At 44.3% G+C, this 16,275-nt stretch overlaps 1 protein-coding gene across 1 annotated transcript in view; it reads left to right on the top strand.

Annotated features, from left to right (window-relative positions):
* Positions 1-5,309, top strand: part of hmgcra (3-hydroxy-3-methylglutaryl-CoA reductase a) — a 41,406-nt gene extending 36,097 nt beyond the window's left edge. Inside the window, exons 19-20 of the mRNA XM_068029508.1 lie at positions 1,120-1,274; positions 4,981-5,309. Of these exons, the coding sequence (XP_067885609.1) occupies positions 1,120-1,274; positions 4,981-5,035 (210 nt within the window). The 3' untranslated portion in view covers positions 5,036-5,309. The remainder of the gene's footprint in view (positions 1-1,119; positions 1,275-4,980) is intronic.
* The last annotated feature ends 10,966 nt before the right edge of the window (positions 5,310-16,275 follow it).

The following is a 16,275-nucleotide window of genomic DNA, read 5'->3' as shown; positions in this document are numbered from 1 at the left end:
TTTTTAACTTAATACAGAAAGGGGGGAAAAATGGTATTTATATGATCCACTTCACAATCTGAGAACATTCTGAAGTGAATAACATTGAGGCAAAACATTAATCACCTGCTGTGGCTGATGCTGAGGGATAAATATTGATCAAGACTCCAGAAAAATTCTCCTCTTTGAATAGTAGAATGGATCTTTCCTGTTCACCTACATCCCATCCAAAAGATGGGACCATACACAAGTTATGGAGTTGACTTCAATCCTGATGAGTGCTACCAATAAACTAAACTGACACTGACATGTGACTGACAGCTGAACACCATCTGGGCCTAAATGCAAACAAATAAGAGTAGGCCATACAGCCCATTGAGCCTGCTCTGCATTCAATGGGATCATGCTGATCTTCAACATCACTTTCTCACCCAATCCCCATATCCCTTGATTCCCTTAGAGTCCAGAAATCTATTGATCCCAGCTTTGAATATACCCAGCAACTGAGCATCTACAGCCCTCTGGGGTAGAGAATTCCAAAGAGAGATAATGCTGAGGGTTGACCATGGCTCTGAAGTATTTTGTTTCCCTGATAACTCAGTGCTATTAAGCAGTGAGTGGCTCAATCTAGAGACCAAGGTTCATGGTTATACTTCCTTGTTTGTGCTGAGTTAGCTTCAGCATATCAGATTTCCTCCTAACTTTGAGGATTTTATGATGAGTTCTGTACTTTATGCAGATGGTACCAAATCAAGTCAAACAATTTCCTACTCCCCACATTTTCAGGGTATTGGAAATCTCGCTACCATTTGTGTAGTCCTGTTTTAGCTGTATTTTGTTTGAGTTTAAATGTTAAGTTCTATAGTAACTTATGTGAATACATTTTAATTGCATTTTGTTTAGGAGGAGGGAGTTGTATCTCCACTTTCAGGAATTTTGAAATTAAGGTAACCTATCTTTACTTGACATGTAGGAGCTCCATTGGACAATTGGGCATATTCTGGGCCAAAAGGAACTTTAAATTATATGGAGCTTTCATGTTAACTGTTACCGATGCAGGTGAGCCCTTTTCCAGTAGTGATAACCTACTGGAAGATTTTCTTTAAAAGCACCTAGACTTACATAAACATATTTTCTTAGATGCTTGGTGTTCAGGGCGCTAGTAAAGAATGTCCTGGTGAAAATGCACGTCAGCTGGCAGAGATTGTTTGTGGTACAGTACTGGCAGGTGAGCTGTCTCTCATGGCAGCACTGGCAGCTGGACATCTAGTGAAGAGCCACATGCTCCACAACAGGTAAATTGTTTTTTCATTTGAATTTTTTTGCTTTGTAATTGTGTTCAAAATGTATATAGTAATTAGTGCCTTCATCAAAGGAGGTTGTGCTGGATTCATGGTGGGCTGCTGTGACAAAACTTGTAGTGCTAAGTGGGTCTGTTCCTTTTGTGTTAAAATGTAACACTAGATTGAATCACAAACTATTACACATTGAGTAAATTAGTTTTTTTAAAACCCCTTTAGAGTCAGTCGTACAGCAGAGAAACAGGCCCTTCGGCCCACCACGTCCATGCCAACCATAATGCCTATCTATACTAATCCCACCTGCCTGCATTAATTCCATATTCCTCTATGCCTTGCTCATTCAAGTATCTGTCCAGATGCCTCTTCAATGTTGCTACTGTTCCTGCCTCCTTCACCTCCTCAGGCAGCTCATTCCAGATACCCACTATTCTTTTGTGTGAAAAATTTACCCTTTGATCCCCTTTAAACCTCCTCCCTCAGCTTAAATCTATGCCCTCTAGTTCTAGTCACCCCTACCATGGGAAACAGACTCTGACTATCTACCCTATCTATGCTTCTCATAATTTTATACACCTCTATCTGTCCCCTCTCAGCCTCCTTCGCTCCAGGGAAAATAGACCCAGCCTGTCCAATCTCTCATTATAACTCAAGCCCTCCTAACCAGGCAGCATCCTTGTGAATCTTTTCTGCACCCTCTCTAGCTTAATCACATCTTTCCTGTAGTGCGGCGACCAGAACTGCACACAGTATTCCAAATGCGGCCTAACCAACGTTATGTACAACTGTAACATGACATCCCAACTCTTGCCTTCATCGGCCGAGGCATTGAATACAAGCATGCCATACGCCTCCTTCAAGCCAATTTTGTATCCAATTTGCTAGCTCACCCTGGATCCCACGTGTTCAAACCTTCTGGACCAGCCTACCATGCAGGACCTTGTCAAAGGCCTTGCTAAAGTCCATGTAGACAATGTCCATCGCCCTGCCCTTGTCAATCCTCTTGGTCACCTCCTCGAAAAACTCAATCAAGTTTGTGAGACATGATTTCCCATGCACAGAGCCATGCTGACTATCCCTAATCAGACCATGCCTTTCCAAATGCATATAAATCCTGTCTCTCAGAATCCCTTCCAATAACTTTCCCACCACTGATGTAAGGCTCACCAGCCTGTAGCTCCCTGGCTTATCCCTGTTATCCTTCTTAAATAGAAGCGCAACATTAGCTATCTTCCAGTCATCCGGTACCTCACCCGTGGCTAACGATGATACTAAAATCTCTGCCAGGGGCCCAGCAATCTCCTCCCTTGCTTCCCATAGCATCCTAGGATACACCTGGTCGGGCCCTGGGTATTTATCCACCTTTTAATGCGCTTCAAAACCTCCAACACTTCTTCCTTTGTAACCTTGATATGCTCCAGGATATCGCTGTTCCCTTCCATGACCACCGCCTTGGTAAATAAGGACAAGAAATATTAATTTTAAGACCTCGCCCATTTCCCGTGGCTCCACACATAGATTGTCACACTGATCCTTAAGGGGATCAACTCTCTCCCTAGCTACCCTTTTACTCTTCATATACTTATAGAATCTTTTAGGATTCTCCTTTATCTTATCTGCCAGGGAAATCGCATTGACCCTTTTCACCCTCCAAATTTCCTCCTTAAGTGTAGTCCTACATCCCCTATACTCCTAGAGGGACTCACGTGATCCCAGCTGCCTATACCTCCTTTGTCCTGACCAGACCCTCAATATCCCTCCTCAACCAAGGTTCCCTAAACTTGCCAGCCTTGCCTTTCCATCTAACATGATCATGCCGGCCCTGAACTCTTCCTATCTCACTTTTTAAAAACCTCCCACTTGCCAGACATCCCTTTACCTGTTAACCTCTCCCATTCAACTTTTGAGAGTTCCTGTCTGATGCCATCGAAATTAGCCTTCCCCCAATTTAGGACTTCAACCTGAGGACCTGTCCTATCCTTTTCCATAACTGTCTTGAAGCTAATAGAGTTATGGTCACTGGTCCCAAAGTGCTCCCCCACTGACACATCAGCCACCTGCCCATCCTCATTTCCTAAGAGGAGGTCGAGTGTAGCCCCTTCTCTAGTAGGGCCATCCACATACTGCTTCAGAAAACTATCCTGGACACGCTTAAATTCTTCCCCATCTGATCCCTTGGGACTGCCTTAATGCTAGTCAATATTAGGGAAGTTAAAATCAGAGGCACCAGGGGAGAGCCAACTGTGTCACAGCCCCGACAAACAAATTTTTCTACAGCACCTGTGGAAGAGCCTGTCACTCTAGAATTGGCCTTTATAGCCACTCCAGGCGCTGCTCCACACACCACTGACCACCTCCAGGCGCTTACCCATTGTCTCTCGAGATAAGGAGGCCAAAGAAGAAAATCACCTACTATTACAACCCTATAATTCCTACACCTATCTGTGATTTCCCTACATATATGCTCCTCCACTTCCCTCTGACTATTGGTGGGCCTATAGTATAACCCCATCAAAGTGATCACCCCTTTCTTATTTCTAAGTTCTACCCATATAGCCTCGCTGGACATTCCCCCTGGGATATCCTCTCTCAGTACTGCCGTGATGTCCTCCCTAATCAATAATGCAACTCCCCCTCCTCTCATCTCCACCTCTGTCACGCCGGAAGGATCGGTACCCCGGAACATTGAGCTGCCAGTCCTGCCCATCCCTCAACCACGTTTCCGTAATAGCTATAATATCACAATTCCATGTACTGATCCATGCTCTGAGTTCATCTGCCTTACCTGTCGGGCTAAACTGCATTTACTTTAATGCAAGAAGCCTATCAGACCTTTGATGCTCCCTGTCCTGCCCCGCCCCGCCTACTGGACTTGCTTGCTTTAACCTCTACATTTGGCTCAACTACCTCAGTGGAGAGACTACTACTTTGGGTTACAACCCCCTGCAAGACTAGTTTAAACCCTCCCAAGGTAGTACTAGCAAACCTCCCCGCAAGGATATTGGTTCCTCTTCCAGTTTAGATGCAACCCGTCCTCCTTATGCAGGTCACCTCTGCACCAGAAAAGCTCCCAATGATGCAAGTAGCTGAAGCCCTCCCGCCTACACCAGTTGTTCAGCCATTCATTCATTTGCCCTATCCTCACTAGCACATGCCACAGGGAGTAATCCTGAGATTACAACCCTCGAGGTCCTACTTTTTAACCTTCTGCCTAACTCCCTATATTGCAGGACCTCATCTCTCTCTTCCTGCCTATGTCATTAGTACCAATATGGACCATGACCTCTGGCCGCTCACCCTCCCCTTTCAGAATGTCCTGCTGCTGCTCCGAGACATCCTTGACCCTAGCACTAGGGAGGCAATATACCATCCTGGAGTCTCATTTGTGGCCACAGAAATGCCTATCTGCACCTCTTACGATAGGGGATTCTATCACTATAGCTCTTCCACCCCTTTTCCATCCCTACTGTGCAGCAGAGCCCTGCGTGGTGCCACGAACTTGGCTGTTGCTGCTTTTCCCCTGGGAGATCATCTCTTCTTTCTCCCCCCCCCCCAAAACAGTGTATCTCATCAGTGTATGAGAGGGGGATGGCCTTTCCTTCTCTGTCCCTGCGATCATGGGTGGTTACATGTCTTGGGATGCAGTGCCATGTTGTCGGCCTTCTGGTATTGATGGTATTGTGCTCTAATCTGGTTTCTGCAGATCAAAACTTAATCTTCAAGAGCTCCCTGGCAGCTGTACGAAGAAAGCAGCTTGACCATTGTAGGATACTACAACTCCAAAGGGATTTCACTGTAAAGACTGGCACTTGTACACTGGAAAGATGTTTTGTATTTTTCCCATTTGAATTAAAGGGACAGTTTAGTGTTTGTTCATCAACTTACAGGATTGCTGGTCTGTTATTGTTTCAGCCAGTAGATCTGGAAAATTACATTGAATGCACAAGGATTATTCCCAAAGCCAAGGTATCCAGTGGTGTATAAGCTTGAGGAGCCTTTTGAACATACGATGGGACCTTATGAATGTTTGCACCCAAGTTTATATGTATTTTTGGAGTTGACTTGGTTTCAAAGCAGGCAATAACCAGTGTCTTGAGTGAAAAGATTACACTAGAAAGAATGTGGTTATCTGATTTGATTCAAGTGATCCCTGGCAGTAGGCACCTACTTGTTTTCTTTCAGTGCTATAGTATGGTTAATATTGCCATAATGAGACAGACTTTGCAGTTTTTGAAAAACATAATTAATCACTTGTGCAATGCCATACATTGCTTTTAAGCATTGTCTTCTCAGGAGAAATTCAGAAATAAGGCACACTTGTATGCCCAAGATATTAAATACACAATGGCACTTAAAATTGCTGGAGAGGCAAAAGTCAGAATGCAGTATATTTTAAGAGTTTAACACTTCATCCAGTCTAACCCTAACTCCAAATATATTCATACAGTACAGACTAGGTTCAGGTGTTGGCTTTTGCCAAAAACATTTTTCAAAGGTAAAATTAAAGATATGAACATAAACCTTCCCTCCCCCTTCCTTATAAATACTGCAACAGCTTGCTGAAAAGAGTGATCGTTAACCCACTATTTTAATGGCTTCTCAGCTACCTGACAATCATAGCAGCTGGATATTGGGAAACTACATTGGTAAAAAATATTTGCCAATATTGATCTGGAATTTCCTGACCAATGTGTATAGCACAAAAGGTCATTGAAATCTTGATGGAACATGAACCTAGATTTTAACTTAGTGTCATCTTTCCCTTTTTGTGCTGATTGTGAAACTTCTAATACCATCTACTGCTCATTAACTTAACTCCACCCAATGTTAAATGCAGTTCTCACACATTTCCTGCATTTATACCAGCTGATAGGTTGTAACTTTATGCCTTCACATTTAGGTATAGCAGGACCAAGCATGCTGTTTCATGGCATTTAAAAAAAAAACTCCAATATTTCTGCATCTTTCCAGTATCCATGATTACAATGTGAAAATATTTCAGTTTCATAAACTGCACCTCATGTACATGTTTGGTGTTTTCCTTAGGGTCTCTTTTACACGAACATAAAAAGCAGTGTATGGAATGAGTGAGGATTTCAGTGTAGCTCATTGGGAAGATCTATTTTGGCTCAACTCGCCAGCTATTCCATTTCAGGAAATTCTAACCATAAACTGGAATCTATTCCTAATGTCCTCATATTTGACATTACTGAAAGTTGCTTTTGTCCATTCATCCATAATTGGGTGATTTTTAAATTTTACTTTATTCCACAATAGAATGATTTGCACTAAAACAAATCACTGTATCTACCTATATGTTTCAAGGCCAGCACATGTACTATATAAATGATATGTCATTGTGAAACAGTCCCCTTAAGGTGTGGATTTTTAAACTGCTTTAAAGTGGTATGTTGTAGATGAAACTAATTATCTTCCAGGTTAAATTGTCTTAATGGCCTGCTTATGTGCTGGGGAGGAGTGACCATTTCTCCTGATCTCGACCACCCACTTATTCTGAGAAAGTGTACTGCACCCTCTTAAATTAAGATTTTTTGAATGCATTGATCTAAGATAATTATCATTTACTAATTCTTGTGCTGATATTTGAAATTATGGTAAAGATGGATTGTTCACTCAAATCTTCCAGCCACAGTTGCTGTGTTTTTCCTGTACTGTTGCTACTTAATGCTCAATAGGGGTGGGCTATTTCACAGGCATAGAGCAGTGCTGTCCAATAGAAATCACTGACCAGGTATAACTGTGACAATGTCAGCACTTAGTCAAATGCATTTTTTTGAAGAAAATGCATCACATGCACTGTGTATATATGGTTTGAAAACATCACGAACCAAGAAAATACAACTGCTTTTCCTCATTTTACCATAGACTAAGATCACATGCTAAACACATCTATCAAATTCTAAAGAATAGGACAACACTGCTTTAAAACAAGTCAGGCATTTGATGGAAGGTCTAGCTTACACTGCGGTCTCTGCAAAATGCAAGTGAAACTACATACAATTCAAAACGTGCATCAGATTTCATAATTACAGAATAATAATGCAGAAGAGGCCCTTCGAGTCTGCACCGATGCATTAGAAACACCTGACCTGTCTACCTAATCCCATTTGCCAGCCCATAGCCTTGAATGTTATGACATGCCAAGTGCTCATCCAGGTACTTTTTAAAGGATGTGAGGCAACCCGCCTCTACATCCTCCCAGGCAGGGCATTCCAGACCATCACCACCCTCTGGGTAAAAAAAGTTCTTCCTCAAATCCCCCTTATACCTCCCACCCCTCGTAACTGACCCTTCAACTAAGGGGAATAGCTGCTCCCTGTCCATGCCCCTCATAAGATTTGATTCTTTTTTTCTGTTAGAGAAAACATCAGTGGATGAATATTTATTTTCTCATTGCTAATTTCCTCTAAGTGGCTCTTTAATTTGCCTTTCAATATGTACTTGTAACTGACATTTGGTTCACTTCAGTGTTAAACTACCTGTTGGGACATAATATATTTAGACTCAGCTTGGAGCCTGTTCATATGCTTCAAACTATAAATTGTGACTGTACTGTGACATGTTTTAAACTATAAAAATACTAGTTTTTGCTAATGAAAAGCAGATTGGAAGCAACAACTAGTATAGCACAACTATAGTAAATGCTTTTACAATGTGCAGCCATGTTCATTAAATACATTTTTGTAAAAAGTGGTTTTAATTTGAAATTGTATTTCTTTTGATAGAAATACTATTGAAATATATCATACATCCTATTGATTAATCAATCTACACTTAAGTATTTCATCTCTGCCTAATGTTTTCCAAGCAGTGCATTTCAGTTTAGGGCAAAAGTCCAAATGTTGAACGTAGGTGGTGTATATTTTCTCTCATCTGTGGTAGATCTAGGCTGCTAAATACTTTTATTAAAATTGAAGTGCAACAGATGAAGGTTCTTCCGGTTTACTATATAATCTAGATTGTTAACTGTAGTACTATTTCAGTAAAGTAACTGCCTAATATTTCCTGGTCCTCTGAGCACATGAAGCTCCAAGCTAGTTCCATCTCCTTTTGAAGTTGTAGTCGCAGTAGAAGAGTTGTGTTTTTTTTATTCATTCATGGGATGTGGGTGTCACTGCCCAGGCCAGCATTTATTGCCCATCCCTAATTGCCCTTGAAGGTGGTGGTGAGCTGCAGTCCATTTGGGGTAGGTATACCCACAGTGCTGTTAGGAAGGGAGTTCCAGGATTTTGACCCAGCGATAGTGAAGGAACGGCGATTATAGTTCCAAGTCAGGATGGTGAGACATGATGGGGAACTTGCAGGTGGTGGTGTTCCCATGGATTTGCTGCCCTTGTCCTTTTAGTTGGTAGAGGTCACGGGTTTGGAAGGTGCTGTCTATGGAGCCTTGGTGGATTGCATCTTGTAGATTGTACACACTGCTGCCACTGTGGGTTGGTCGTAGATGGGGTGCTCAGCAAGCAGGCTGCTTTGTCCTGGATGGTGTCGAGTTTGTGTTGTTGGAGCTGCACCCATCCAGGCAAGTGGAAAGTATTCCATCACACTCCTGACTTGTGCCTTGTAGATGTTAAACAGGCTGTGGTGAGTTGCTTGCCTCAGGATTCCGAGCCTCTGATCTGCTCTTGTAGCTATGGCATTTATATGGCTACTCCAGTTCAGTTTCTGGTCAATGGTAGCCCCTAGGCTGTTGCTAGTGGGGGATTCAGCGATGGTAATGCCGTTGAATGTCAAGGGTTAGATTCTCTTGTTGGAGATGGTCATTGCCTGGCACTTGTGTGGTGTAAATGTTACTTGCCACTTATGAGCCCAAGCCTGGATTTTGTCCAGGTTTTGCTGCATTTCTGCACTGACTGCTTTAGTATCTGAGGAGTCACGAATGGTGAATACTGTGCGAACATCTCCAATTCTGACTGATTGAAGAAAGGTCATTTTTGAAGCAGCTGAAGATGGTTGGGCCTAGGACACTACCCTGAGGAACTCCTGGAGCTCAGATGATTGACCTGCAACAACCACAACCATCTTCCATTGTGCTAGGTATGACTCCAGCCAGCAGAGGGTTTCCCCCTGATTCCCATTGACCTCAGTTTTGCTAGGGCTCTTTGATGGCAAGGGCGGTCATATTCACCTCACCTCGTTCAACTCTTTTGTCCACGTTTACAGCCTTGATTCAATGAGGTCAGCAGCTGAGTGGCCCTGGCAGAACCCAAACTGAGCGTCACTCAGCATTTTATTGCTAAGCAAGTGCCACTTGATGGCACTGTTGATGACACCTTCCATCACTTTACTGATTGGGAGTAGGCTGATGGGGCAGTAATTGGCCAGGTTACAATTTTCCACATTGCAGAGTGGATGCCAGTGTTGTAGCTTCAACTGAATCAGGTGAAATTTGGTCACAGCCCGATGTTAAGTTAGCGCAGTTCCGGGATACCACTTTTATGTTACCATTTTCATTCATAAATAGTCAATGGGGGAGGGGGCGCACAGTGGGAGAACCTGCAGCCATATGCTAGGGTTATATCCTACACCTGAAGACCAAGACAGACCAGAAACTGTCCATAAACCATGGAAAACAAACAGGAGCAGACTAAAAGACTTTATATTCCCACCAAGGTAGTGTAATAAAAACTGATGTTCTTTGGATGAGTACAAAAATCAAGTATAGAGCTGAAGCAACAGAAAATTGGCTGAGGAAGCACTGAGAAACTAGTTTAGAAAAGGTAATAGGGAAAGGCTGATGAAAAGCTTGTCTTTGAGAAGGGATCAGATAGAAAATGAGCACTGTTTTTACAGTAGAGGTTTATAGAAGAAAGTACAACTTCAGCCCTTGGCATGTCTCATCAGCCTGCTTGTCGACATCCAGTCCTGGCTGAACTGCAAATTAAGTAGTTAGGAAGTATTAAACCAGCAAAACCTCAGTAGTGGGTAATTTACTTAAAAAATATGCCAAGTCAGGGACACATGAGATAAAGTAAAAGGAGTTCAAGGGTTAGATATAGTCAAGGATATTAAACCATATTCTACCCTGCCAAATAATAAATTTCAATAAATTTGTAACACTGAAGAACAAGTTACATCAATGCAGTCAATTTTTTGTATAATGTTTTGTACAAAGTCACAGTTAGTATTTTAATACCTCCAGGGCTGAGGGAATATAGCTACCAGGTTAGGTTGGAGAAGCTGGGCTTGTTCTCTTTGGGCGGCGCAGTGGTTAGCACCGCAGCCTCACAGCTCCAGGGACCCGGGTTCGATTCCGGGTACTGCCTGTGTGGAGTTTGCAAGTTCTCCCTGTGTCTGCGTGGGTTTTCTCCCACAAGCCAAAAGACTTGCAGGTTGATAGGTAAATTGGCCATTATAAATTGTCACTAGTATAGGTAGGTGGTAGGGAAATATAGGGACAGGTGGGGATGTTTGGTAGGAATATGGGATTAGTGTAGGATTAGTATAAATGGGTGGTTGATGTTCGGCACAGACTCGGTGGGCCGAAGGGCCTGTTTCAGTGCTGTATCTCTAATCTAATCTAATCTAATCTAATCTTTGGAACAAAGGGAGATGTACATGATGACAGGTTTACATAAGGGAGACTAAAGCTGTTCCCATTAGCTAATGATACAGGACTAAGTGATACAAATATAAGGTTTTGGGCAAGAGATGCAGGGGCGATGTGAGGAACTTTTTTTGTGCAGTGAGTGATAATGGCATGATTATTGATTTCAAAAGGATATTAGATAGGCACTTGAGGGGAAAAACTTTCAGGGCGACTGGGACTGACTGGATTGCTTCACAGAGCTGGCATGGACTCGATGGGCCGAATGACTCTTGCGTGAGGATGCCTTCCTTCTCAACAGATCTCAAGTCTGGAATGCTTTCCCCATTAGTTTTACTGACTAAACATATCTTGCAGTTAATTTCTATCGCAAGTCAGGCTAGTTATTTTCATTGGCTCCAGAAGTCAGCTGGTCAAACCTGCACTTACAAAGGAAGGAGGTGGAGGGTAGATTTTCTGTTGGGTTGCACTGTAACCTAAACAAAAGATCGCAGTATTTTTCTTTTAAAAACTGCCAGAAGCAGGCCCTGACCACACCCTCAGGATGAATCAACCAACTTTGGGACTTTCCACTTAATTGCACTCAATTTGCAGACTATTACTCACAGGTGACAGACTGACATCGATTAAAAATTCCTTTGTGTGATAAACCCATTTTGAGTTCAATCAAACTGCACCAAATTACCACAAATATATCTATGAATATTTATTTAAGCAATTTTTTAAAAATGTTAAACACTGCCCAATTTCACAGGTTCATGGCAGATTTTGCATTCGGCAATATGTGAGGGGGGGGGGGGGGGGCGGAGAGCACTTCACAAAACGGATATTGAGCAGAATTAGAACCAGACTGCCACTTCTACCTAATGCAGAAACCTAGTCTTAAGCACAAAATAGTTGTGATACAACCATATGAATTGGGAACAGGAGTAGGCCATTCAGCTAAAGGCTGAATAATGGTCTTTTACCTTTGGGACAGCAGCATACTGTCACATTAAACAGATAACTTTTAAGCCTGATTTGTGCAACCTTAAACAAAAGCAACAGCTTAGAAAGATGGCAGTACTTCTCATCATTTCTTTGCAAACCAGATTTTGGGAAGGTTGTACTCATCGATTACAGGTCTGCTGGTGGCTAGTCAGATCTATCCATGACCAACATATTCGCCCACTATGGGTGCAAGTGAAGGTGTAGTCGCTGCTGGGAGAAAATGGATCTATCCTTCTCCTCTCTCTCTTTCATACTGGTTCTTCATCCAGTCTCAAAGATGTCTGTAGCACTCCTGATGTGGTATGATCTGTGGCCTACACTTCCCACTGGCGATGGTCGATGTGGCACGGAGGGACTTTAGGAGTCTTTGAAACATTTTCACAGGGCCCTTCTGTTCCTTTTACCAGTGGTCAGCTCTCCATGCAACACTATCTAGGGCAGGCGACTGTCATTCATCTGGGCAACATGACCTGCTCAACACAGTTAGCTTAGCAGGAGGATGGTCTCGATGTTGGTTGTTTCCAGGACTTCAATGTTTGAGATGCGGTTCTGCCAGCAGATCTTGAGGATGCTGCAGAGGCAGCACTGATGCAAGCGCTCTAGAAGGCATACTTGACAGCGGTATAGGACCCATGACTCAGCGCCATACAGAAGGGAAGTGAGGTCTACAGCTTTGTACACTTTAATTTGGTCTGTGCTCTAAGGCTATGGTTGCTCCACGCTCATTTGTGGAGTCTGCCGAATGTACTGTTTGCTTTTGAAAGCCTATTGACCAGTGGCGCAGTGGTTAGCACCGCAGCCTCACAGCTCCAGGGACCCGGGTTCGATTCCGGGTACTGCCTGTGTGGAGTTTGCAAGTTCTCCCTGTGTCTGCGTGGGTTTTCTCCGGGTGCTCCGGTTTCCTCCCACAAGCCAAAAGACTTGCAGGTTGATAGGTAAATTGGCCATTATAAAATGGTCACAAGTATAGGTCTTTGTCTTTTGGGCCTCCTTATCTCGAGAGACAATGGATACGCGCCTGGAGGTGGTCAGTGGTTTGTGAAGCAGCGCCTGGAGTGGCTATAAAGGCCAATTCTGGAGTGACAGGCTCTTCCACAGGTGCTGCAGAGAAATTTGTTTGTTGGGGCTGTTGCACAGTTGGCTCTCCCCTTGCGCCTGTCTTTTTTCCTGCCAACTACTAAGTCTCTTCGACTCGCCACAATTTAGCCCTGTCTTTATGGCTGCCCGCCAGCTCTGGCGAATGCTGGCAACTGACTCCCACGACTTGTGATCAATGTCACACGATTTCATGTCGCGTTTGCAGACGTCTTTATAACGGAGACATGGACGGCCGGTGGGTCTGATACCAGTGGCGAGCTCGCTGTACAATGTGTCTTTGGGGATCCTGCCATCTTCCATGCGGCTCACATGGCCAAGCCATCTCAAGCGCCGCTGACTCAGTAGTGTGTATAAGCTGGGGGTGTTGGCCGCTTCAAGGACTTCTGTGTTGGAGATATAGTCCTGCCACGTGATGCCAAGTATTCTCCGAAGGCAGCGAAGATGGAATGAATTGAGACGTCGCTCTTGGCTGGCATACGTTGTCCAGGCCTCGCTGCCGTAGAGCAAGGTACTGAGGACACAGGCCTGATACACTCGGACTTTTGTGTTCCGTGTCAGTGCGCCATTTTCCCACACTCTCTTGGCCAGTCTGGACATAGCAGTGGAAGCCTTACCCATGCGCTTGTTGATTTCTGCATCTAGAGACAGGTTACTGGTGATAGTTGAGCCTAGGTAGGTGAACTCTTGAACCACTTCCAGAGCGTGGTCGCCAATATTGATGGATGGAGCATTTCTGACATCCTGCCCCATGATGTTCGTTTTCTTGAGGCTGATGGTTAGGCCAAATTCATTGCAGGCAGACGCAAACCTGTCGATGAGACTCTGCAGGCATTCTTCAGTGTGAGATGTTAAAGCAGCATCGTCAGCAAAGAGGAGTTCTCTGATGAGGACTTTCCGTACTTTGGACTTCGCTCTTAGACGGGCAAGGTTGAACAACCTGCCCCCTGATCTTGTGTGGAGGAAAATTCCTTCTTCAGAGGATTTGAACGCATGTGAAAGCAGCAGGGAGAAGAAAATCCCAAAAAGTGTGGGTGCGAGAACACAGCCCTGTTTCACACCACTCAGGATAGGAAAGGGCTCTGATGAGGAGCCACCATGTTGAATTGTGCCTTTCATATTGTCATGGAATGAGGTGATGATACTTAGTAGCTTTGGTGGACATCCGATCTTTTCTAGTAGTCTGAAGAGACCACGTCTGCTGACGAGGTCAAAGGCTTTGGTGAGATCAATGAAAGCAATGTAGAGGGGCATCTGTTGTTCACAGCATTTCTCCTGTATCTGACGAAGGGAGAACAGCATGTCAATAGTCGATCTCTCTGCACGAAAGCCACACTGTGCCTCAGGGTAGACGCGCTCGGCCAGCTTCTGGAGCCTGTTCAGAGCGACTCGAGCAAAGACTTTCCCCACTATGCTGAGCAGGGAGATTCCACGGTAGTTGTTGCAGTCACCGCGGTCACCTTTGTTTTTATAGAGGGTGATGATATTGGCATCGCGCATGTCCTGGGGTACTGCTCCCTCGTCCCAGCACAGGCATAGCAGTTCATGTAGTGCTGAGAGTATAGCAGGCTTGGCACTCTTGATTATTTCAGGGGTAATGCTGTCCTTCCCAGGGGCTTTTCCGCTGGCTAGAGAATCAATGGCATCACTGAGTTCCGATTTGGTTGGCTGTATGTCCAGCTCATCCATGACTGGTAGAGGCTGGGCTGCATTGAGGGCAGTCTCAGTGACAGCATTCTCCCTGGAGTACAGTTCTAGGTAGTGCTCAACCCAGCGGTCCATCTGTTTGCGTTGGTCAGTGATTATGTCCCCCGATTTAGATTTGAGGGGGGCGATCTTCTTGATGGTTGGCCCAAGAGCTCTCTTCATGCCATCATACATTCCTCTGATGTTTCCGGTGTCTGAGGCCAGCTGAATATGACTGCATAGGTGTTGCCAGTAGTCGTTTGCGCAACGCCTAGCTGTTCTTTGTGCAGTACTTCTGGCTGCTTTAAGTGCTGCGGATGTTAAATCGCTGGGGGCTTTCTTGTAGTTCAAAAGTGCAATGGGCTTAGCGGCTATGACAGGTTCCAGCTCTTCATTATGAGATTGAAACCAGTCTGCATTTCTCTTCGCACTTTTGCCGTAGTAGTAGGAAATATAGGGACAGGTGGGGATGTTTGGTAGGAATATGGGATTAGTGTAGGATTAGTATAAATGGGTGGTTGATGTTCGGCACAGACTCGGTGGGCCGAAGGGCCTGTTTCAGTGCTGTATCTCTAATCTAAAAAATCTAATTACTTCCTTGTCTATGGTGGCATCAAACGAGATGACACTCCACAAATAGGTAAATTGCTTGACAGCATTCAGCTCAGTTCCCTCGATGACAATGCTTGGTGGTCTATATTCTGCTTGGGGTGCAGGCTGAAGGAGGGCTTCAGTTTTCTTACAAACTGATTTTTAGTCCGAAGAGTTGTGGCTCCTTGGAAAAACATGTTGTTGTATGTCTGACTGTGGGCCAGAAGAGCGAAATAAGTTCACAGATGAGTTTTTCTTGTGTCTGTGTGAGCCTGAAGACACCCAAGGTTGAAAAGGCCTCCATCAGTCCGGAAGTGTACGTAAACTCCCCCTCCTTAAGGTTTTCTGTTGCTTGCTGCAGCATCATGCTGAAAAAGATGGTGAATACAGTCGGGGCCAGCACACATCCCTGCTTTACGCCACTGGAGATTCGGATGGGACTCGAGAGGTTGCTGTTTTGCTTGACTTGTCCGTACTGATTTTCATTAAACTGCTACACCATGGTCAGGAACCTGGGTGGGCATTCAAGTTTTTGCTAAAGTCCATCTTGCTCACAGTGTTAAGTGCCTTGGTGAGGTCCACGGAAGTGACGTACGGGCCTTTGTTTTGCTCATGACACCTTTCTTGTAATTGTGAGTGCAAATACAATGTCTGTGGTGCCTCTGTTTTCTCTGAAACCACACTGGCTCTCTGGGAGGTTTTCTTCCGCAATGATTGCACAGGCTTGTGCAGACGTATTCTAGCCAGGATTTTCTCAGCAATAGAAAGGAGGGTGACCCCACGGTAGTTGAAGCAGCCTGATTTTTCACCTTTGTTTTTGTATAAGGTGACAACAGCATCACAAAGATCCTGTGGAATCCTGCCCTGTTCCCAGCAGACCATGAAAAACTCATGGAAGTTTGATGTATAGGACAGGGCCATCATGCTTCAGGTGGAATTCCATCGACTCCAGGGGCTTTGTTGCTCTTCATCTGGTTGATGGTTGTGCTTTCATCCAGTTCTTCTTTGACAGGCTGTTGTCGGATATGACTGATGGCAGTATCATGCACTGTGCACCTGGCGTTGAAAGAT

The sequence above is a fragment of the Heterodontus francisci genome, chromosome 4, assembly GCF_036365525.1.
Source record: "Heterodontus francisci isolate sHetFra1 chromosome 4, sHetFra1.hap1, whole genome shotgun sequence".
Lineage (NCBI taxonomy): Eukaryota > Metazoa > Chordata > Chondrichthyes > Heterodontiformes > Heterodontidae > Heterodontus > Heterodontus francisci.
Note: the sequence above shows the minus strand (reverse complement) of the source record. Positions and strands in the feature narration are given on the sequence as shown.